Here is a 23049-nt window from a genome sequence, read left to right as displayed (position 1 = left end):
AGTGGGGCATGGAGACGGATGCTCACCTCGGGCTGAACTCGGACCGGCCTCGGCTCGATTCGATCAAGAATCACACACAGGCGCGCAACAGTGAGCTCTCAACCTCCAGGGCTTCTTCCTCCTCGCAAGGTGTGGTTCTTCAACTTCAAAATTTTTGCAATTTATTATAGTAGCTTCAAAAGTACAGAAGGAGCTCTCAGGTCTGAAAGTCAGAGGCCCGTTGACGTTTCTCAACTCTAAAGCCCACCACCACCATCGACACCTACAATACAAATTCTGCGAGGCGGCGGCATCCGTCGGTAAGGGCCGACTTCCGACTCCTGTTCCTGTGGTTGTTACTGTTGCCCACCCGACATGCGCCTCCCGCCCGTCCGCTTCCTGCCGTCGAGCGCGGCGCCGGCGGTGGTGGATGCGAACGCGCGCATTGCCCGGCTGGCGCGCACGGGCAACATGGAGGGCGCCCGCGCCGCGTTCGAGGCCATGCCGCTCCGCACCACCGCCTCCTGCAACGCCCTCCTCGCCGGCTACTTCCGCAACAACCTCCCCGACGCCGCACTCCGAGTCTTCCACCGCATGCCCTCGCGGGACCTCGCCTCCTACAACGCGCTCATCTCCGGGCTCTCCCTGCGCCGTCACACACTCCCCGACGCCGCCGCGGCGCTCGCCACCATTCCCTACCCGCCCTCGGTTGTCTCCTTCACATCCCTCCTGCGCGGTTACGTGCGCCACGGCCTCCTGGCTGACGCCATCCAGCTGTTCCGACAGATGCCGGAGCGCAACCACATATCTTACACGGTGTTGCTCGGCGGCTTCCTCGACGCCGGCCGTGTTGATAAAGCCCGCGCGTTGTTTGATGAAATGCCTGACAAGGATGTTGTTGCGTGGACCGCCATGCTATCTGGGTACTGCCAGGCTGGCCGGATAGCTGAGGCGCGCGTTCTGTTTGATGAAATGCCAAAGAAGAACGTTGTGTCATGGACTGCGATGGTCTCCGGCTATGCTCAGAATGGGCAGGTAAACCTTGCTCGGAAGCTGTTCGAGGTGATGCCTGAGCGCAACGAGGTGTCGTGGACTGCAATGCTATTTGGGTATATACAGGCTGGCCGTGTTGGGGATGCTGAGGAGCTGTTTAATGCAATGCCGGAGCACCCATTGCCAGCCTGCAATGCAATGATAGTTGGGTTTGGGCAGCGGGGGATGGTGGATGCTGCCAAATCAGTCTTTGACAGGATGCACGAGAGGGATGATGGAACATGGAGCGCAATCATCAAAGCATATGAGCAGAATGAATTCTTAATGGAGGCATTGTCTACCTTCCGCGAGATGTTGCATGATGGCATTCGCCCAAACTACCCATCGGTCGTCAGCATCCTCACGGTATGTGCAGCCCTGGCTGTTCTTGATTACGGGAGGGAGGTGCATGCTGCAATGCTGAGGTGTTCCTTTGACAAGGATGTCTTTGCCGTGTCAGCATTAATCACAATGTACATCAAATGTGGGAATTTGGATAAGGCCAAGAAGGTTTTCAGCATGTTTGAGCCCAAAGATGTTGTGATGTGGAATTCGATGATCACTGGTTATGCCCAACATGGGTTGGGGGAGGAAGCACTCCGCATATTTGATGATATGAGGTTGGCCGGAATGGTGCCTGATAGAATTACATATATTGGGGCCCTTACAGCATGTAGCTACACAGGAAAAGTTAAAGAGGGAAGGGATATTTTTAATTCTATGGATACAAATTCTGCCATCAGACCTGGAGCAGAGCATTATTCTTGCATGGTTGATTTGCTTGGTCGAGCGGGACATCTGGAGGAAGCACTGGATTTGATTAAGACCATGCCAGTTGAACCAGATGCTGTCATCTGGGGAGCTCTGATGGGGGCTTCCAGAATGCACAAGAATGCTGAGATTGCTGAGGTTGCTGCTAAGAAGCTCTTGGAGCTAGAGCCTGGAAATGCCGGGCCATATGTCTTGCTGTCTCACATTTATACATCCACTGGGAGGTGGGAAGATGCTTCTGAGATGCGAAAATTCATTAGCTCAAGGCATTTGAACAAGTCTCCTGGCTGTAGTTGGATAGAATACGGCAAAAGGGTGCATCTGTTCACATCTGGTGAAGTGTTAGCACATCCTGAGCATGCTATTATCCTTAAAATGCTGGAAAAGTTAGATGGATTGCTGATGGAATCTGGATACTCAGCTGATGGGAGCTTTGTGCTTCATGATGTAGACGAGGAGCAAAAAACTCATAGCTTGCGGTATCACAGTGAGAGGCAAGCTGTAGCATATGGATTATTGAAAGTTCCAGAGGGAATGCCCATTCGTGTCATGAAGAACCTCAGAGTTTGTGGTGATTGCCACTCTGCAATAAAGTTGATTGCAAAGATAACTTCTCGGGAAATTGTACTGAGAGATGCAAATAGATTCCATCACTTCAATGATGGATTTTGCTCATGCAGGGACTATTGGTGAGGTGAATGAAGCAGTATATTCTTGCTCAACATCAACTCTTTGATGATTCTTTGATTAGGTAAGTCTTAGATCTTAAGACAGTCTCCCTTGGTCTTCCAAACCATAAATTAAATTGGTGAGAGATGTTTCCTTTTTTTGATAATGATGATAAGCTACGGCAGCAAAAAGTCTCACTGTGCCTTGTTTAGTGACATCTTGATCATTTATAGGAAACACATTCAGGATTCAGTTTCCACTGAACATGATATCAGCACACGGTTAACTTGTTCCCTTTGAGTTACCTATGCTGCTGTAACAATGTAGTGCAGGCTGCTGCACAAAACAACCCGTATCTTAGAGGTCAGATTAATGTGAACAAGCAACTTGATAGATACTTGTTATCCTTACTATATGTGTAACTGCAAATCATATTCTGCAGATCCTCTGTTGTCAACATGGGCAATTTATCATTTGAATCGATATAGTATGACAAAGAAAGCTATGAGGTGAAAAATTATCTATTTAGTTCTATATTTCACTTTGAATCTAATTTACGCACTCATTTAGGTTCATATTTTTCATTTCATATTAAATCTTCAGATCTGCAGATTACAATACCCAATGTGATGCTCGGAATCACGGATGTGGAATATTAATATGTCGCATTCAGCATTTCAGCTCAGAGCACCTCTCACCAAGTTTGGGGAATAGTCGCAACTGACTAGTCACAAGATGAGAGTACCCGAGCGGCGGTATCTCAACAACTGCACACTATGCAGGTTGTTTGATCAGACAATTACTTGTGGAGATTGTGCATTGAGATTCAGTTACATTTCTTGAGATAGAATCCTGCTGATCAGCAGCAGATCAAGGTAAAGCAAAAAACTTTCTACTTTCAAATGCAACTGTATTAATTTGTATCTGATCACATAATATTTTCCAACAATATGGTCCAGCTCTAGAATTATTCTTGTGCTATACTGTTTGTAAATATGTCAAGTTTAAAAAGATAAGCTAAGGTTTTGGGGTCAAAACTGTTAGTCTGGTCTTTGCTGCGGAACAATTTGAACCAGATTTTATTGTGAAAACTGAAGTCATAGTGCTGATTCATGAACTGGACATACCAGTTTGTAGAATGAGTGATATCTGCAACATTCGTTAGTCATTTATGAATCTAAACGGCACCACAATTGCGATAACATAGTTGAAGTAACCATTCTCATTTGAAAATTGACTTTTATTGAAGAAAACTACTTTTGTTATATCTGTAACTAGCATAAAAGTATTTGCTCACCATTGTTTCTTGCACCAAGGATTAAAATAGTTGCAGGTTTGTGTAATTGACATCGAAAGTCTAGGTTTTTTTTTAACATGTGTCAAAATCGTTGTGGGCTTTTTTAGAATTTACTCGAGATGACCTGTTCATCTCTTTGCAAAAGCTATAAGTTGAGCCAGTCAATCTGCAATTTTCATGTTCCACTGCATTAAGGTTCCACCCACTCCCGAATCTAGACCCTGTTCCTTCCCATTCTGTCCGTGTCAAGTGGGAGGAAGAATGGTCTCATTTTGTAAATCTACTCTCTTATTATCCTTTTCACGACGTACATCTGCTTGACAAAGGATAGTGGAGCGATCGACGGCAAAAAGAGCACGTCAGCAACACGGTATGGAGTTGAACGCGTGATTGCGTGAAAGACCAAACACATATACGGGCTGGAATAAGGAAAATGATACATCTGTGACGATATTGAATTCTTTGAAGTCTTTTTAACAAGGGTTGCAAAGCATAGAGCTCAAATAACGCAAGGCTAAATCTTTTATATAGAGCCCCATCTCCATTTCAAAAGCCTGCAAATACACACACATACTTGCAGGAACTGGAGCAAAGCAAGTGCCAATGAAGCAGCTTCGGAAGACGGCTCTCCTACGGTTCTCGTTTGAAAAGATGGTTCTCTTGATGCCACTGGTTGCTCTGACCTTTTCTTGCTGCGATTCCGCAGCCCTGAAGCTGCACGCCAACCACGCCGACGCCGGCCGCGGCCTCACCCGACGCGAGCTGCTGCACCGCATGGCCGTGCGCAGCAAGGCCCGCGCCGCGCGGCTGCTCTCGGGGGGCGCCGCGGCAGGCGCCCGCGTAGACCCGGGAGCTTACACCGGCGTCGTCCCCGACACGGAGTACCTGGTGCACCTGGCCATCGGCACGCCGCCGCAGCCCGTGCAGCTCACCCTCGACACCGGGAGCGACCTTGTCTGGACGCAGTGCCGGCCGTGCCCGGTCTGCTTCGCCCAGACGCTCCCCTACTTCGACCCGTCCAACTCCTCCACGTTCGGCGCGCTCCCCTGCGACTCGCCCATGTGCGACGGCCTCGCATGGTCGTCCTGCGGCAAGCAGAGCTGGGGCAACCGAACCTGCGTCTACGTCTACGCATACGCCGACAACTCCATAACCATCGGCAGCCTCGACGAGGACACTTTCACGTTCGCCGCCGCCGGCGACAGCTCCGGCGAGGCCTCCGTACCCGGCCTGGCCTTCGGGTGCGGTCTCTTCGACAACGGGATCTTCACGTCCAACGAGACCGGCATCGCCGGCTTCGGGCGCGGCGCGCTGTCCCTGCCGTCGCAGCTCAAAGTGGACAACTTCTCCCACTGCTTCACCACCATAACAGGGTCGGAACCCAGCACCGTCCTGCTCGGCCTCCCGGCCGACCTCTACGGCCACGGCGGCGCCGTCCAGTCCACCCCTCTCGTCCAAAACTTTTCGTCTCTGACCGCGTACTACCTGTCTCTAAAGGGCATAACCGTCGGCGAAACGAGGCTGCCGATCCCCGAGTCAACGTTCGCGCTGAGGCAGGACGGCACGGGCGGCACGATCATCGACTCCGGCACCGGCATGACGTCGCTGCCACGGGGCGCGTACGAGCTCGTGCGCGACGCGTTCGTCGCGCAGGCGAGGCTGCCCGTGGACAACGCGACGTCGTCGCTGCTCTCGCAGCTCTGCTTCTCGGCGCCGCGGCGGGCGAGGCCCGACGACGACGTGCCGAGGCTGGCGCTGCACTTGGAGGGCGCGACGCTGGAGCTGCCGCGGGAGAACTACATGTTCGAGTTCCAGGACGCGGGCGGCGGCAGCTTCACCTGCCTAGCTGTCAGCGCAGGGGGCGACATGACCATCATAGGCAACTACCAGCAGCAGAACATGCACGTCCTCTACGACCTGGTCGGCAACATGCTGTCCTTTGTTCCTGCTCAGTGCAACAGGCTTTAGGCCTCCATTGGAACAGGAATGCAAAAACACAGAAATGAAAAGGTCTCCACCATGCTGCAGATGTTATCTTATGCTGGTCTTCGACATTGTAAATGAATGGGATATGAAACATAATGTTGGTCTTCGACTTTGTTTCTCGATGTTTAAAACATTGATTTACTATGCAGCAACTCGTTAATTTTTCAAACAACATCCTAGCCGTTCATGGATTTTTTTTTAATTTTTTTTTTGAGAAACCGGGATAGTTTTTCATTCAAGGTTTTGGTGATTACAGCTCATACAAAGACACCCTTGATAAAAATAAAAAATACATTCAGGTCCTTGTAACCCTCTCCCGGTGTTCCTCGCCACCGACGACCGGAATCCATGGCCTGGAGCCGATCCCCCTACCGGCGAAGAGACAAAACTTTTAATCGCCGTCTTGAGTAGCACATCAACGACATGCTTTCTTGGCACTGAACGCCCCGGCTTCCAAAGATGGCCGATGGCCATCGCATCGCCAGCCTTTGAGAAATCTGACGCCCCAGTGGCCGCCAGAACTCGCAGCACGCCGGCCGACGAAGCACCCAACAGGGGAGCTGAACCACCAACGCAGGTGGTAGGCAGAAACCAACCCGGTTTCAACGAGTCGGTAGATACAAACCTCCAAAAGAAGACTCCTTGGAGGTACAGAAATCCGGTGAAACCGCCAGCCGCAAGGCCAACGATCTGGAAGAACATGGCATGGGGGATGCCGATTATTTCCCTCCCTTCGCAAAGGAGAAGGAAGACAAAAATCACGCCTCCATCGCCGGGAAAGCCGAGGAAGCACACCGCGCCGCCTTCGAAGTCAACCGCGCCGTCGCCGAAGCCACCCGCGCCGACGTCGAAGCCACCCGCGCCGTAGGCCACCCCTCCGTCCCCGGAGAAGAAGCGGAGAACGCAAAAGCACCCATGGCCTACCGCCGCCACGGGTCCACAACCCTAGACTAAGCAATAGGTAGCTAATACTAAGCCTATATACCCACCGGACGACGGATCCGCCGTTCCCCCACCCTCCGCCAGCGAGGATGCCGCCGGAGATGAGGGAGACCGCCGGATCCGCCGCCGGAGACGGAGTCGCTCTCTCTTCGCCTTTCTCTCTACTGTAGCAGGGGAAGGGGATCAGCAAAGGTGAAGAAGATACCTGTTGATCAACTGTTCATGGATTTTTTTAGGAGGCCTAGCCGTTCATGGATGTTCCGCCCCCATTAGCCCGAGCAGAAGCAGACACAGCCCAGATGGCCACGGGCTAGTGTATCCATGGGCCTAATTTGTCCAATGTATAAATAGGCCGTGACAAAGGGTTTGCCCAGCAAAAAGAAAAAAAAATAAAAATAAAGTCGTGTGCGCGCAGCTTAGGGACCGCATCATCGCTGAACAAGAGCCGAGTCGACGCGGGTTGTGGAAATGGTAGTGGGGTGACTAAGCCGGAACCGGAAACAACCCAGCGCGACGGCGTCTTGACATCTAGAAAGCCGGCCTCTCGCCGCTGTTTACCTTTTTCTCACTCCAAATCTGCCGGCCGGCATGAGCCCTTCTCTGCTCTGCAGCTTACCCTGTCGCAAAATTTTCACACGATACTAGTGTTATCCTTCGCTTCCACACATCGGCCGAACTGCCCCGCCCATGGAGGGAGAACTCCAGGATTCGCAGAGGAAGCTTTCCGGGTCTAGTGTCAAAAACGATGCAAAATGAAGTGAGCACGCATGCATCCAGATCCAGAGAATGTCTCGCACGGACCTTCTCGTGATTGTGAACCTGCACGCCTCGTACGCGCTCGAGATGTTTGAATTAGGATTAAGATATGATTAATTGGGCAACTCGACATGGCACGAGTAAGTTCAAACATTCTTGACCAGTAGAGATACAGTTGATTGCTGGTGCAATCCAACAGTAGAAATCCCTCTCGATTCCTATAAATATAGGGGCTAGCACAGCTAAGCACACGCACCAGTTTCTAAGTAGCTCGCACCAATCGATCGATCGATCGACGATGGAAATGCACAGGCTAGCCCTCCTGCTCGCGCTGCTCGCGGCGGCGCTGGCCGTTTCGTGCAGCGACGCCGCGGGCGGGGCGATCCGGGCGCAGCTCACCCGCGCCGACGCCGGCCGCGGCCTGACCCGGCGCCAGCTGCTGCGGCGCATGGCGCGGCGCAGCAAGGCCCGCGCCGCGCGGCTGCTCTCTGGCTCGTCGCCGGCCAGCGCCTCCGCGGTGCCCGGCAAGGGCCAGGCGATCGACACGGAGTACCTGGTCAGCTTCGCCATCGGCACGCCGCCGCAGCCCGTGCAGGCGACGCTCGACACCGGCAGCGACCTCATCTGGACGCAGTGCCAGCCGTGCCCGTCCTGCTACGCCCAGGCGCTGCCGTACTACGACCCCAACCTCTCCGACACGTCGGCACCGCTCCCCTGCGACGCTGCGGCGTGCCAGCAGCTGGACCTGTCCTCCTGCGGCGCGCGCAAGTGGGGCAACCGCACCTGCGTCTACACCTACTCCTACGGCGACAGGTCGGTCACGACCGGCCGCCTCGACGCCGACACGTTCAGGTTCGACGGCGACGCCGGGCACGAGGCGGTGCCCAGCCTCGCCTTCGGCTGCGGCTACTTCAACAACGGGCTCTTCAGCTCCAACGCGACCGGAAGCGGCATCGCCGGCTTCGGCCGCGGCGCGCTGTCCCTGCCGTCGCAGCTCAGGGTCGACAACTTCTCCTACTGCTTCACCAACGTCACGGGGTCGGCGCCCAGCGCCGTCCTGCTCGGCCTGCCGGCGAACCTCTACGACAGCGCCAGCGGCGCCGCGCAGACCACCCAGCTCATCCAGAGCTCCGCCAACCCGACTTTCTACTACCTCTCGCTGAAGAGCATCACGGTCGGGTCGGAGAGGTTGCCGGTGCCGGAGTCGGCGTTCGCGCTGAGGGGCAACGGGAGCGGCGGGACGATCATCGACTCCGGCACCTCCGTCACGCTGCTGCCGCCGCTTGTCTACGGGGTCCTCCACGACGCGTTCGTCTCCCAGGTGGACCTGCCCGTGACCAACGACGAGCCCCTCTGCTTCGCCGTGTCGTCGGCGGCGGCGGGGAAGAAGCAGGAGGTGCCGAAGCTGGAGCTGCAGTTCGACGGCGCGACGCTGGACCTGCCGCGGGAGAACTACGTGTTCGAGATGGAGGACGACGGTGGCCGGAGCAACATGTGCATCGCGATCATGTCCTCCGGCGGGGGCATGACCATCGTAGGCAACTATCAGCAGCAGAACCTGCACGTACTCTACGACCTCGCTGGCAACAACCTGTCTTTCGTCCCTGCTCACTGCGACAGGGTTTAGATTCGGCAACTCGCGCCGCGCTGCTGTTCGCGTGATTGATACATTATTTCCCTATTTTTTTCCTTCATTTTTTTCGTGAATATAGTAATGTAACTGGATGTTATACAGACACTAGCAGTCATGTAATAAGAATAAAGCAGCGGTATTGTATTTGAATCGTTGCCACAGTCACCCAAATTTATTATTAGGCGGCCAGCTAGAATTTGGTTTATTTGTCTCAAATTCGTAGCACGGACCTGTTTCGACTTCAGCCATGTTTTTTTAGTTCTACGTTTTGTGATGACTCCTGCATTTTCATTTCATATTACAATCTAGCTTGTTCAGTATTACAATCTGGAGCATGTTTATTTCAGTTTATAGATTACACAACCTGTTTGGTTGGAATCACAAGTGAATTACCTGAAAATTAAGATTGACGGTTTTTTTTAAATTTGCCCGACCAGGAGATTGGGAAATAGTAGAAACGATGTGGTAGTTTAATTTCAAAAGTTTCAAATGCTTCGCCGAATCTTATTAAACGTTTCTAGTGTTGGAGTTTGAAAGTTAACCGGAACCTTATCCAAGTTATAATGTTTGCCACCATCTACGCTGCCATTTTGCCAAATATTCCCATGCTCTTGGCACATCAGACGGTCAACGCAAAAAAAGGGGGCTCGGCTTGCCGCAGTTTTGGTTAAAATGTAGCGAAATGTTTATTTTCATTTGTCCCCTTTTATCTCTGTTTGTGTGTGTGCACGCGCGCGTGTTGGCTGCGGCCAGGAAAGATGCTAGTTTTGCATTTCTCATCGAAAGTCGGTGACCAGGCCGTTTACAACATAAGGCATCTACATCATTGACTGCGATACGATACAACAACAAAAATTGGAGGTAGATCTCATACATCGAGCATCTGTGCCGGGTTGGCTCACCAGTCGTCATCCCATCGCACGCCATGTTTAGCAGCGAGATAGTAAGCATTGATAGGCCCTTTATCTCCAGCCTCGTAGAGCTCAGGAGCCACTCTGTTCTGATCGATCTCATGGATTACCGGAGTCAGCACGTTCCATGCAGCCGCTAGTTCGTCGCTGCGCATGAATAGATGACTGTCTCCATCTAGCACATCCAGGAGAAGATGCTCATATGAATCTGGAACCTCGGTGTCGTACCTACACAGCAAAAATCATAGTTTACTGCAAGTTCTCTAGAATTGATCATAAGGTGATCCAAGAGATCTCCATACTTATCCCGGTAAAGCAGGTTGAGTTCTGAAGCATCCAGTTGGAGCCCAAGCCCTGGGACCTTGTTGTTAACTTTCAGCAGGATCGCTTCTTCAGGTTGATCGCGTAGAACCAGCTCATTTGTGTCAAGATCTATGTCGTGGCCAAAACGTTCACGGTAGATATTACCAGGGACATGGCGAAACTGAATTCGAATCTCAGCTCTGAAAGGGAAAGAAATGACTAGAAAGCTTCAGTCATGATTGATCAATCTGTCAGGTGATATCTTTTACAAGAAAATGCTGACATTTTACAAGAAAATGGTAATGTTCTTTTATAAAAATTGGTAATCTTGCAAAAGTTAGCAATGGGGTGCTCAGTATAGGGTGGGCTACTGAAGACAACTGATAGAACAGTGCTATGTGCATATGAATCAATTCTGATTCTACCTTTTGAGATTTGTGGATATAGGAAAGAAATAAGTTCATAACAATACATTGCTACATTGAAGAGATTGAAATCAGAAATTAACTATTGAGACATATGATAATCGAATTTAAGGAACTCATTGAGTGTACCTATTCTTCATAAGCCCAATGCCTGTCTTGATCAAAAATGGTACCCCATCCCACCGTGCATTGTCAATGTACATAGCAGCAGCAAAATAGGTTGGTGTCATGGATTTTGTATATCTGTCAACTTTACCAGAAGTGTCCTTGAGTTGACCAAGAACAACATCCTCAAGGTCCACTTTCCGAATTGATCTGAGCACCTTCACCTACATAAATAAATAAATAAAGGTCAGCATTTTCTAATTTGTAGGATAGAAGTGTTAAGAGGATTATACTGCCTTACCTTTTCATCTCGGATGTCCTCTCCATCAAGACTTACAGGTGGTTCCATAGCAAATAGCGCTATTGTTTGAAGAATGTGACTGTGAACTATGTCACGAATTATCCCATAATTTCCGAAGTACCTGCAAGGGCATATGGCTGTGAATTACAAAATTTACAATGTCAAAATATGAATATATTTTCAATAAAGAAAACGAAAATAAGCTAAAGAGACAATTGTGCAGGTAAACAAACCCTGTTGAGAGACCATTGTAAAGGTTAAACAGGCCCAGTGATGAGTCAATCATGCAGAGACAAGTATTAAACATTATATCTATTATACCATGAATGTTTTGCATCATTGAATAATGGTAAGAGCAATGCCATAGCATTAACTCACCTCCCTTGTATTTCAGTTGCTGTTTCTTCAGAAAAAATAACCTGTAAAAATTGCCGCACATTACTACACGATCAATGTATGTACAAAATGGTAAAGCATATGTCGAAATGAGCCTTGAAGTGTACCTGCACATTCCGTATGTAAGTTCTGCTCCACAATGGTTCAAACACCAAATTAGAAAATCTCAAGACAGTAAGATTTTCGATCAGATCCTTCCCCAAAAGGTGATCAATTCTATGGGATACAAAGACATGTACCAATAACAAATTGTCAAGTTCTTCAAACATAGCAGTTGAGAAAAACAATCACAAAGCTCTGTAATTTGACAATCCATTCATAAAAGAAGAAGAAGACAACCAAGGTGGAAGGATAAAAAAATAGATAACAATACCTGTAGATTTGCTTCTCCTCAAATCTTGACAGTAGAGATTGTGTTACCCGTTGTGAGGACAAACCAGTAAAGCCAAATGGTTTCTCAATAATTATCCTATTCCACCCTTTCTTAGTTTGGGCACCGTCAGCCAGTGGCAATGCTACATCAAGAAGTGACTCTTGGGGAACAGCAAGGTAGAATATTCTGTTTGCTGCACGAGTACCCTGTGAAACAAAAATGGATATTGATGAACTTCATAAATAGAATTTCTAGTTCAAATATAAAACATGAATGTTCTCCAAAAGTTTCAAAAACTGTTATGAAAAGTTTTACCTCTATCTGTGCCATCTTAGAATTTAATCTTGACATCCCAACTTTGTTGTCATGTCCGGCATCTATGTAATACGTCCTTTTGAGGAACTCATTTAACTTGTCGTCGCAGTTTTCACTGCATTCACATGCATTCTTCTTAGCTTGGTAAAGCTTATTTGCAGCAGTGAAACTATGTCGTCATAACAGAAATGCATCCAGGTTTTGAAATCATATGAGCGTCGAAAGGGGACACATAAAAAATTTCAGTGCTAATATTTTGTCAATGCAACTATACTAGTGCTAATGTTTTGTCAACGCAACCATACTGGTGCTAGTGTTTTGTCAATGCAACCATCATGAAAAAAGAAATTATCATGTAAAAAGAACATACTGGTGATCAACCCGGCAGGTCAAATTGGCTTCAATTATAGCTCTTAAATCTTCATCTGTTATTTTCTTCCTAGAATACCCAAATATACCCACATTCTGCAGTACAAAAGAAAAAATGAAAATGAAAGGTGACAATGGCAGCTGCACAGACAAGTTACAGCAAGACTGAAAATTCAATTTTACAGTGGCAGAATCTATGCTGTGTTCATACCCGAGGAAGAAAACCACTGTAATACAGAGCAAATAGTGCTGGGAAAACTTTATTTCTTGCCAGTTCACCAGTAGCTCCAATTACAGCAATGCAAAGAGATGGTTCACCATCGTAATGGCCATTGGACATGGAAGACTCTTCATCTTGAACAGGAGAACGGATTTCAGATGGATTGGGTCCCTGTTGCAATGAATTTTTTGAAACGGTTGAACTACCCAAAAGATCAGAGCTTGCACTGGCCATTTCACCTCCAGAATCTGCATAAGGGGGGCAAAGATTAGGTGCATATGAAAGTATAAAGGAAAAACATAAAATGACCAACAAGAAGTTACATGATGCGAATGAGAACTTTTCTCTTGAGCACTTTTCTTATAGACAATTAATGCAAATTGAATGTAACTATAAAAGGTATGAAGCAAACCAGTGTCACAGCACCAAGGGAATCATAAGGCATTAAGACTATAGTGACAATTATGATAAGCGCATCTGCGGATGCAAAGTAATGGAACGCAAGACAACTGATTTCCTAATACCAACCATAAGCATGATGTATGTTTCGATGAGTTCTGTTTTCAGTCAACAATGCAGCCTCCAAGTGATCAGGAATTCTATCATTCCTTCGAGCATCTAGGTTTCTTTGAAGTTGCCATCCATGCCTTTTCAATGCCTTCCGGAGCTTCAACTTTGCAGCAATCCAGCACCTCAATCCACAAGCTTGTGTTCTGAAACTGGCAGCAGGTGCTAAAACCTATGTACAGAAGCATCAAACGGAACAATCAGCAGGTGAATGTGTCAGCATGTAAAATACCAAATCATGTAAACTGAGAAACTATATTCCATCACCAGTGCCTACTAAATCGGATTTCATAACACTTGGGACAAATCTGTGTGCCAGCCGCTAAATTCGAAGCGATTTCTCCAAGATTTGAATCAACCAATGTTGGGGAAAAGGAGGCAAAAATTTTATTCATGTACAGCAGTACAGCACAACATAATCAAAACATAGCAGTTGCACCAGCAAATAATCAACCCCGAGTGATGGATTGATGCAAATGGAATTCTGTCAACCAGGTCCACCTGGCTTACATGAAATATGTGGAGCATGTTGGCATGTTCATTCTGATGCGCCACCCCCATCCCCGCGCGCAAAATTGGCAAACGGCATCAACCAGAACCCGTGATGAAAACGAGAGCATCTGATCAGCTCTAATCTCCGTCCATCCACAGCCAACATGGCCAGAAAGGTTCACGAGGATTACACGCCCGCACGGGCGAAGCAAAGCCTCACCGACCGGGGCGCACTAATTAGCGCGCGCGCCAGGAAGACCCCTGGCGCTCGATCTCCGACAGAGCACGTGTTTCCTTTTTGGGAAACTTTTCTCCTATGTAGCACCGATACGGATAGGCGTATCAGTATCGGCCCGATACGGATACGTGGATACGTCAAATTTCTGCAAAACTTAAAGGCACAAAGGTGTATCGGAGTATCGGATACGGATACGCGGATACGTATCGGATACGTGATACGGGGTCATGTTGAAGTATCGGGGTTACAGAGCTTTTCTCATCCCTCATTTTCTAGTTTTGGATATTCATAATTTATGCACATAAAATTTATGTATAAATTTTCTTTCCAAATAACTTCCTAGCAATATTTTTTCCTCACAATTTTTATGATACGGAAATTTTACACATAACTTCTTCCAATCAAATTTTTACACAATATTTTTTAGCATAACTTTACACAACATACAACTTACGTACATAACTTTTTTCAGAAAATTTATCAGAAAATTTTATTAGCGTAACTCTCATAATAAGTTCTCACACAACTTTTATGTATAAGTTCACTATCCAATTTCCCGAGAAATATTATCTGGAAAACTTCTTGCACAACATCTACTATTAAGTTCACTATCCAACTTTTTGAGAAATATTTTTCAGCATAACTTCGATGAAACAATTATCAAACAAAACTTCTTAGGAGACAACATAATAGAAGGCAAAAAATATTGAAAAAGAAAAAATATAACACTTGAATTAATAGAACTCAAACTTAGAAAAGGAAAGAAAAAAAGGAATATTAACTCAGCAGACCGCATCGTGCGTCAAGAAGGAAGGCCCCGCGCTGGATAAAAAAAGGGGAATGGGAAGGAGCGCTCCTCGGCAGTCTGATCGATTGCTGGGAAGGTAAGTAGCGCGCGGCTGCGGGAATGGAATCGCGTCACCGACCACTCCCGTCAATACAAGGGGCAGCAGAGCCACGGACAAGTCTCGCTCCAGCACGCCAGCGCCCAGCTAATCGGCCGAGGCGTTTCGTCGAGCAGGTTAAGCGCACGGCGTCGGAGGGAGATACAAACAACGGTCGCGGAAGGCGAGCACTCACCGGGGCGAAGCGCGATGCCGACAGCGAGGGCTGGAACTGGAAGGACGCCACCGTTGCTGCGGACGCCGCCACGGCCAGCCCTGCCATCTTTCGGCGGCTCGGCGCTGCTCGCTCAGTCGCCTGCTTGCTCCTGAAGCACTTGTCTGCCCCCTTCGTTGGTCGCGTGGACAAGTACTCGAATGCGGGGATGGAAGAGGACTATTGCTCGTGGCAGCTTGTGAGGGGGTGATATGGATAGCGACAGTGGAAGCTGGACCTGGAGCTTCGCCGCCGTAGGTACTGAGCACCGAGTCCCGACGCGTGGGCGTGACACATCGTGTAGCCACGGTGTAGGTCGAGACGTCTAGTTGAATTTCTTGGCTAGCCGCTTGGATGCTTTACCATAATTTAAATTTGAACAAAAGTGCAGGCATCCTGCCGCGTCAAAAGCATAGGCACTGCCTTCCGCGTGTTTTGAGCAAAATGTGAATTTTACATAGACACTTGAAGAATGGAAAGTGAAACTTGGGAAGGAATGGTTTACGGAGCCTCGAGCAAAATGTTCACTAAATTTTACTGACATATAATTCATTCACCAGAATGCGTAGCAAATTTTACCATCGTGCGGAGTTCTTCGAAGCAGAATCCCTGCTAGTTGGGTGGATCCCTGCAATAAAATACCTCTCTCGTTCTGAGAACAAAAAAGGACTTTAGCAAAAAATTCAAAGCGACATGCTGCTCGTTCCCAACCTTAATAGACGCTGGATATTCTTCCAGCCTATTATGTATGTACTTCTATTTTTATTGCTAATACAATTGTACAATAAGCCAATCACAAATTCATGATAACTTACAAGTTACTCCAAGCGTTACCCTAACTTGTACAGCACTGAACCACAATCTGAGACCAAAAGATGTTAGAGAACTCAAGATGTTAATACATCTTGTACAGAGAGGAGGGAACCTCCAGACTCCAGTCATCTGCAAATGTGTTGTGAGTTTGCAGCCAGCAGTCCAGCATTCACAGATCAGTTCACGGAGCACACACCAACACAAGCGATGTTACTCCCGTGGCCTAGCAAGCCAAAGAGAACTCAGGGCACGCAAACGTGAGAAGTAGTCATGGATCGCAAGGAGCGTGCGAGCAGCTTGTCGGATCGTCAGAATGCGTTGCATTTGATGCAAGGTCTGCTGTCGTAGATTATCAGCCTAGCAGAAATAAAACATGTTAAAATAAAACGAGTTGGTCAAAAGCATGGTAAAACATCTTCGGGGTTAGAAACATCAAGAGCAGTAAATATTGCTGAAAAGTGGTGTAAATGTGTCAAATCAAGTGCCTTGCCTTCTTTCCCTAAACTTTGTGAAATCCTTAAGCAAACATCTTAGCCGAATAGTAAATTAGTTTCAATTATTCTTTTACCTATCACAAGCAAATAACAGCAACAACAAAATTGCATGTTTGACAGGGTTAGGATATCACAAAGTTTACCTGACGAAGGAAATTCTCGAGGGTGCCAAGTTTGCCCATGGCCATAGCCATTTGACCCATATAGTTTGCCACATTTCCGGAAGATCCTGATGGACCAAGGGACCCAGCCAACGTTTCTGCTAAGGATTGCTGCAATGCTTCCATTCCTTGTGACAATGCATCCTCAGCCTGCTGGGAGGATTGTTGGAGATTGGATAGCCCCATCAATTGCTGCTCAGTTAGTGGCTCAAGTTGATTCACAAGGAGCTGCAATTTTACAACAGTGTAAGGAATAGCCAAATAGTTCATCTTGAAGCAGAAACACCCATTGATAGAAAACCTCACACCCTACCAAGGAAACTAGTCATGAAATTGGCTTTAAACCTTTCCGGTTGCAATTGGAAATTGTTTTGGCATCTACACAGAAAGTGTTGGCTAGGAAACAAAAATTAGCTAGTTCTATCACAGAGAGTTATAAATTAGTAAATGTGAATGTGGTGGCGACATTCATGACCTTAAGCTACAAGCCATTGATATATCAGAGCATACTTTGTGAATCTGATATTTTATACAATATTGAGTAATGTTGCTAAAAAGAAAATAAAAAACAAAGAAGTGGCACATTATGAAAGTATTTGTACTGATATGGGGGAAATGTGACCCTTTAAAAATTGCTGGGGGCGGATGGAGGGGGATACTGAGAGTATGGTTCTAATCGTCTCACATTTGCAATTAAAAGCCAGTGTAATATAATTTTATCTATATCATATGCATACACCTTTAGAAGCTCAGACGAACGAAAACCACCAAGCCACAAGAAGCACCTTTCAGCAGGTGTTTTCCACATGCCTGAAAGTATATGGAACACATCAGCCTTTGCAGCAACACCCTTCAGCCTGAATATCTCATCATAGTGTGCCATTATCCCATCCACAATAAGACGGAGGTCACTATCACTTGCATGAGCATTTACGGCAGTCCTCAGCTCGTTTATCTGCTTATTTTGTTCCTCTTGCCATCGAGAATACTCTAAATCAAAAGTCATAGCTCCTACAGAGATGAGATTACTTTTTCAGTTATACTCCTATGGAGCATCTGGGAATTACAATGACGTAAGATCGCAAAAGCAATTAGAAAAAAAAACATGTATGTGTGCGACGGGGGACGGGGGGAGCTTACCATTTCCACTCATAGCATGGGTTTGGTCTCCAGAGCTGGATATGAAGATTCCCTGCAATGTAATATCCAAGTAACAAAATTAAAAGAACCCTCTGAAACATGTCAGCACAAAATGGACTCCCAACAACCAAAGAAAACACACCTGTTGTCGAGCTTTCTGGAACTCTTGCTCTAGGCTTGCAAGTTTTAGTTTACTGCTTTCAAGCTGTTGGACATATGCCTTTGAAAACAAGTAGTGTTAGAAAGGGCTTATAGCAAAACAATAGATCCAAAAATGAACAAAGAAAAGCTAGAGGATTCACTTCAATTTACATAATTCAGTTGCTTAGTATAAACTGTAAATTTTTTAAGTTAGTAGATTAAAAAAAAAGGAGTGCCTTCGTGTACTATTTTCTCAATGCAAGGGTTACTTCTGTCTTTTCTGAATTTTCCCAGAATAACAAGAAACAAGTAAAGAAAATGATCAAATCAGAAGTGCTAAATCACACACATTAGAGGTTATTCAAGTAGTTGCACCACCATGCAGTAGCTTCCTGATGCACAAAATCAAACTCATCCATACTACGCTATTACAAATAGTAGCAGATGTCAGGAATTGACACAGGTCTAGATTAACATCTGTCTACCTAACCCATTACAACCCAGCACCTGTGCTGTGTGCAAGTTGAAGAATTCGATATGGAGTTCTCATGTTATATGTAGTCATTTTCCTATGTGGAATTGTTTTGCATGGAAGCTTCATAACAATGTGCAAACATTGACACGGTAGTAAAATAAATACAGTACTGATGACAACTAGGCAGATCTGCCTCACAGTCCTGACACACATGCACACATACATGCATGCATCAGTGAAGCAGGTGCGCCCACACTGCACCAAAATTCAAGAACAGAATAGCTCCCAGATGTGCACGGTCATGGTAATAGTACCTTTTTTCTCAGTCGACTTTTCCTTGCTGCCTCACGATTTTGGGCAAGCCGCCGTAAAACCTACAGAATAGCAAATTCGTTGTCTACAGACAATCATGGGGAATGGTAATACACACTAAAAGAGTAAAGAAGGCATAGGAGATAGAATTAATACCTTTTGGTCCATAGGTTTGTCAGATTTGTCAGATCGATCAGATGAATTAGAAGCCATGACAATAGCTCCACTCTGTCCATTTTGTAGTAGGTTAAGATAAATTGCAAATATACATTTTGTATGCATGAAACTGTAAGGTAAAGGGCAGCAGTACATCGATGATGGTTTTTTTATTAGAGTTCATGATCATAGATCTCCAATGGAGTGAAGTTGAAAATTTGTAAAATAATCTGAGATGAGTAGTTAAAAGCAGGAGATCATCCATTATACCTACAAGGCTGCAATTCCAAACACAAATGGTTCCATTCAACAAGTAATCAAATTTCCTGACAAAATTTACATCTAAAATGTACAAGATGTGCTCAGTGTGAACTGTGAACAAATGCTGCAATGTCAACTAATGCTTGCAAAAAAAAACAAATTTAGCAACCTTGGATCTATATGCAAGTGACTTGATGGCAAACAGTAAAACATAATCAGTAACAGATGAAACAGATAAAATTGAGAAAGAGAATAGGAGGAAAATGCATGAAAAGATCTTGTTTTCTAGGGATTAGTGTACACAAACCACCAAGGGTATTAACCAATTCATGCATCAACCTTATTTTAGTCGAAATTTTCATTGCATGAAATTAATAGTATTCAAGTGTTCGCACTTTAAGGCACTCCAGGTTAAAATTCCCACTTTACTAAACAAATAGTATAACATCAGATTGCCAAATTAGAAAGTTAATATATAATCTGTATCTCATTTCTTTAGACATAAAAGCATGGTGAGTACAATGGTCTGCAGATGGTTAAATAGACATGGAGAAAATTATGTGCATAAAAGAACATAAGCTCAGCTTATATCTATTGGGTACAATCCAATTCTTCACATCCTATTAGACTATTAGAAACGACAGAATTTAGGCATAGTACGAACATTATGTTCACTTCTTCACCAATAATTCATGAATGATCAATCATAAGGAACACAAGATACAACAGATGGAGAAAAGCGGGGTTACCCTTTGATTCATATCATCAGTGTCTACAACAGTCGAGGTGTCAGTCCTCGAACTAGCATCTGCCATGCCGGGTTCTCGCCAGCTCCTAAGAATGAGACAACAAATTGCTTTGTTGTCTCTTTTTCCTTTTTCTTATGACAGGCAGACAGGATGATAAGCCAGCCTGCAGTTGGCACAGTCCACCCACCTGGCAGACCAGCAACCTATCCATCACAAGAAACGAATTTCCAGGTACATGAGCAGCATAATAAAAGATATACAGCTAGAAATGACAAAACGATAAACCTTGGCATATTCATACCTTTACCAAAAACAGCAACAGGTCAGAGTTAACTGCATGTTCCGAACCTGGAGACATCAAACAAAGGACATTAGCTGTGGTTCATAAAGGAACATCAAGGTGGTGACACCTTCCCAAATGCCAGCTCCTGTCGATAGCAGCTCATAATTCAAAAAAAAAAGGCACCACACCACTAGGATATTAGGTATCAGAAGACAGCGAGGATAGTTTTCTTGTAGTGCCAAACGTTAATTACTAAGCTTAATCCTGAATTTCCTATCTCATACCCCATCTGCACATAAGAGTCCAAGCATCTATGAACATAGCTACTGTAAACTTGGATGTACCAACCACTTGCGCTAAGATTATACAAAATCTGAAAGTGACAATAGCATAGAATAATTGGCACCAAGAGAACAAGGGTCTGTCTTAGGTGAAGGGGTGGCTGATGGAGGAGCTCGAGCAGCTCATGCTGGTTTAAAGGAGATCAGCCAGAAGCCGGCAAGGTGGCTTTGGCTACCTCGTAATGGGAATTTGAGGTGATGAAACACCTTCCCAAATGCTGTCTTGCCTTAATAGCAGCCGAGCTCCAACACGAGTATGCAGCTAGGACAGCACGACAGCACCACAACATAGACGTGGGGCACGGGGATCCAATATTCCAATTCCAAATTATTTCAGAAAAATAAGTGCACACGCACCCCGGCTACCACCTAGTCATCCTGTGGTCTCGACTGAAATGGTATTTGGCGCAGAAGTAGACCAAAGCTGATCGAACATGGATGGTTAGATAACATCACGAGCGTACTACTACTTTCAGGCAACAAATCCGGAAGTAACTGAACAGGGGGGGCGAAAAAATTGATTTGACCGCGCACAATTCCTTCAGCAAACAAAAGGAGCTCTTAAGAGTTAGAGCAGTCCATCCAAGCAAGCTAGGGTTACTAACCGAAACGAAGGAATCCAACCAGGCCCGGGTGGATCTCCACTCGGTGCAAGTCCAGTACCAGCAGGGCGGGCGAGGAGCAGGAGGGCAGCTGCTCTCGACGAGAGAAGACTTTGGTGGACAAGGGGCCTAGCTTAGTGTCACCTGTCGCCGGCGGTTAGGTAGCCGAAGTCCGAAGACGATGCCAAAAGGTTGCGACGAGGAGGAGAACATGGAGTTTTGGGCCGTTTAGTTACCAAAAATTTTCACCTCCCCTTTAAACATATGTATGAAGCACTAAATATTATTAAATAACAAAACTAATTACATAGTTTGGATGTACACGACGAGACGAATCTTTTAAGCCTAATTAGTGCATGATTAGCCATAAGTGCTACAGTAACCCCACATGTGCTGATGCGGTCAAATACCTCAAAAGATTCGTCTCGTGGTTTCCAAGTGAGTTCTGAAATTATTTTTTTAATTAGTGTCCGAAACCCCCCGACATCTGATCAAATTATTGATGTGACATCCAAAAATTTTGTTAGGAACTAAACGGCCCCTCAGCGAAGAGGAGTCGCGGGGAGGAGGCAGAAGAAGGGTGCACGGGGATTTCTCCCGCACAGTGAATCGGGAAAGCCGCCACCGCTTCGTGACATCACGCCGTGGACTCGCACGGTGGGGGAATAAAAGGCATTTTGCAGCCCGCCGCCAGCATCGCTCTTGTCCTTCGCTTGCTGCTTTGACGAGCATTTCTTTTTGTCTTGGAGTAGTTAGGAAGTACTACTACCTTGTGGCAAAGAAAAACGGAAAATACTTAAATGAAAGATGCGCCTGAACTAAGTAAGAGTTTTGGTGCCGGACCAAATGGTCATTGGGCGACTCCAGGAATAACATGTTCCTCTTCCCGCTCAAAATAAACAAGCTCCTTCTATCTGTGGAAAAGGAAAAGTCCGACAGGTCATTTGATTAGCAAACGAAAATTTTCCGCTGAGTTCAAAACGGATGTAAACATGAGAGGAGCCTTATGAACGTATACATGTGCATTATTGTCGACCAGAGTGAGCTTTTTATCTCGAAATGCTACATGGATGTATAGCGTACCTTTTTAACTACAGCTGATTATTCTGCAGGGGGCTCTGAAATTATTTTTCATATATGATTTCAGTTTCCAGCAGATGTTAACTGTTTCCTAATATAAATAAATGATATTACTTAATTTCAATCTTCGCAAACGGGGGTGTAGCTCATATGGTAGAGCGCTCGCTTCGCATGCGAGAGGCACGGGGTTCGATTCCCCGCACCTCCACGTTTTTCCCCCCTTTTGTTTTGGGCTCGAGATGATCCGCCGAGGCCTGGTAAAGCTTTCAAGAGAAGAAAATCCTTTTTTGTCGCCTACAAACGGTGGGCCTGTTCCATATTCCGGCAGTGAAATAATGGGCTGAAAATGCTCCGTCTGTATCTCCCCTCCTGCTCGTCCTCCGCTGCCGTTATTGTTCTGCCTGCCCGTTCGTCATGGCCATCGGTCCGTTCGTCCTCTCACCGTCTCACGAATCGCCCAACAAACTCCCCATCCCTCCCGTCGCGCGTGCTGCAAAACACTTTCCGTCGTTAATCCACTGCTATACTTACTAGTAGACGTTAACATGGCATCCGATCGTCAGTTCCTCCCACAGCCGAACGTCACCACCACGACACCAGAGTCCAGACCACACCTGGCCATTTTCCCCGTTCGGATAATCTGAAGCTCACGCTGCCTGCCTCTCCGTCTCTACCCAGTCCAACATGTCCATCACGCATCCACCAGCCAGCAGCGACACACACATTGCTCCTTCTCCATCTCTGGCCCAGCAACATCAGGCTCATCCGCCCGCCCCGCTCAACTGCCCCCACTAGATCTGTTCAAAAGGAGGCGGTCCCCCTTTTTCCAGAAACCGGCGAGCAAAGAAAAAGGGCAGGGTTCC

At 46.6% G+C, this 23049-nt stretch overlaps 4 protein-coding genes and 1 non-coding gene across 11 annotated transcripts; 3 read left to right on the top strand and 2 right to left on the bottom strand.

Annotated features, from left to right (window-relative positions):
* The first annotated feature begins 331 nt into the window (after positions 1-331).
* On the top strand, positions 332-5865 carry LOC120652567 (pentatricopeptide repeat-containing protein At1g56690, mitochondrial-like). 7 transcript variants are annotated; one of them, XM_039930426.1, is made up of 5 exons: positions 332-2533; positions 2685-2814; positions 2894-2960; positions 3055-3326; positions 4075-4344. In XM_039930426.1, exon 1 carries the CDS (start codon positions 355-357, stop codon positions 2473-2475), a length of 2121 nt encoding a protein of 706 aa, XP_039786360.1. In that variant the 5' UTR covers positions 332-354; the 3' UTR covers positions 2476-2533; positions 2685-2814; positions 2894-2960; positions 3055-3326; positions 4075-4344. The 7 variants fall into 7 exon arrangements, with proteins under 7 accessions (XP_039786360.1, XP_039786363.1, XP_039786359.1 ...); XM_039930432.1 differs by lacking the exon at positions 4075-4344 and adding an exon at positions 4455-5865 and having other exon boundaries at positions 2517-2533; XM_039930429.1 differs by lacking the exon at positions 4075-4344 and having other exon boundaries at positions 3063-3494.
* A 1871-nt stretch (positions 5866-7736) lies between these two features.
* On the top strand, positions 7737-9149 carry LOC120648819 (aspartic proteinase nepenthesin-1-like). Its single transcript, XM_039925465.1, has one exon. It carries the CDS (start codon positions 7737-7739, stop codon positions 9057-9059), a length of 1323 nt encoding a protein of 440 aa, XP_039781399.1. The 3' UTR covers positions 9060-9149.
* Positions 9150-9802: 653 nt separating this feature from the next.
* LOC120652564 (inactive glucose-6-phosphate 1-dehydrogenase 4, chloroplastic-like) lies at positions 9803-15513 on the bottom strand. Its single transcript, XM_039930423.1, has 12 exons — positions 15161-15513; positions 13312-13522; positions 12775-13031; positions 12565-12659; positions 12195-12309; positions 11880-12085; positions 11614-11722; positions 11489-11529; positions 11111-11231; positions 10834-11033; positions 10279-10479; positions 9803-10204 (listed from the first exon to the last, which is right to left on the bottom strand). Exons 1-12 carry the CDS (start codon positions 15245-15247, stop codon positions 9964-9966), a joined length of 1884 nt encoding a protein of 627 aa, XP_039786357.1. The 5' UTR covers positions 15248-15513; the 3' UTR covers positions 9803-9963.
* A 359-nt stretch (positions 15514-15872) lies between these two features.
* On the bottom strand, positions 15873-21327 carry LOC120652566 (transcription factor TGA2.2-like). Its single transcript, XM_039930424.1, has 10 exons — positions 21110-21327; positions 20182-20228; positions 19881-20083; positions 18871-18942; positions 18717-18776; positions 17929-18006; positions 17787-17838; positions 17386-17657; positions 16629-16874; positions 15873-16348 (listed from the first exon to the last, which is right to left on the bottom strand). The coding sequence occupies exons 3-10, from the start codon at positions 19944-19946 to the stop codon at positions 16202-16204; spliced, it is 993 nt and encodes a 330-aa protein (XP_039786358.1). The 5' UTR covers positions 19947-20083; positions 20182-20228; positions 21110-21327; the 3' UTR covers positions 15873-16201.
* Positions 21328-22321: 994 nt separating this feature from the next.
* On the top strand, positions 22322-22394 carry TRNAA-CGC. The gene has a single exon. It is a non-coding gene; the product is annotated as a tRNA-Ala (tRNA).
* Positions 22395-23049: the final 655 nt, after the last annotated feature.

Source organism: Panicum virgatum, chromosome 9K, assembly GCF_016808335.1.
Source record: "Panicum virgatum strain AP13 chromosome 9K, P.virgatum_v5, whole genome shotgun sequence".
Classification (NCBI taxonomy): Eukaryota; Viridiplantae; Streptophyta; class Magnoliopsida; order Poales; family Poaceae; genus Panicum; species Panicum virgatum.
The sequence above is the reverse complement of the archived record's forward strand: the minus strand, read 5'-3'. Positions and strand labels throughout refer to the sequence as shown.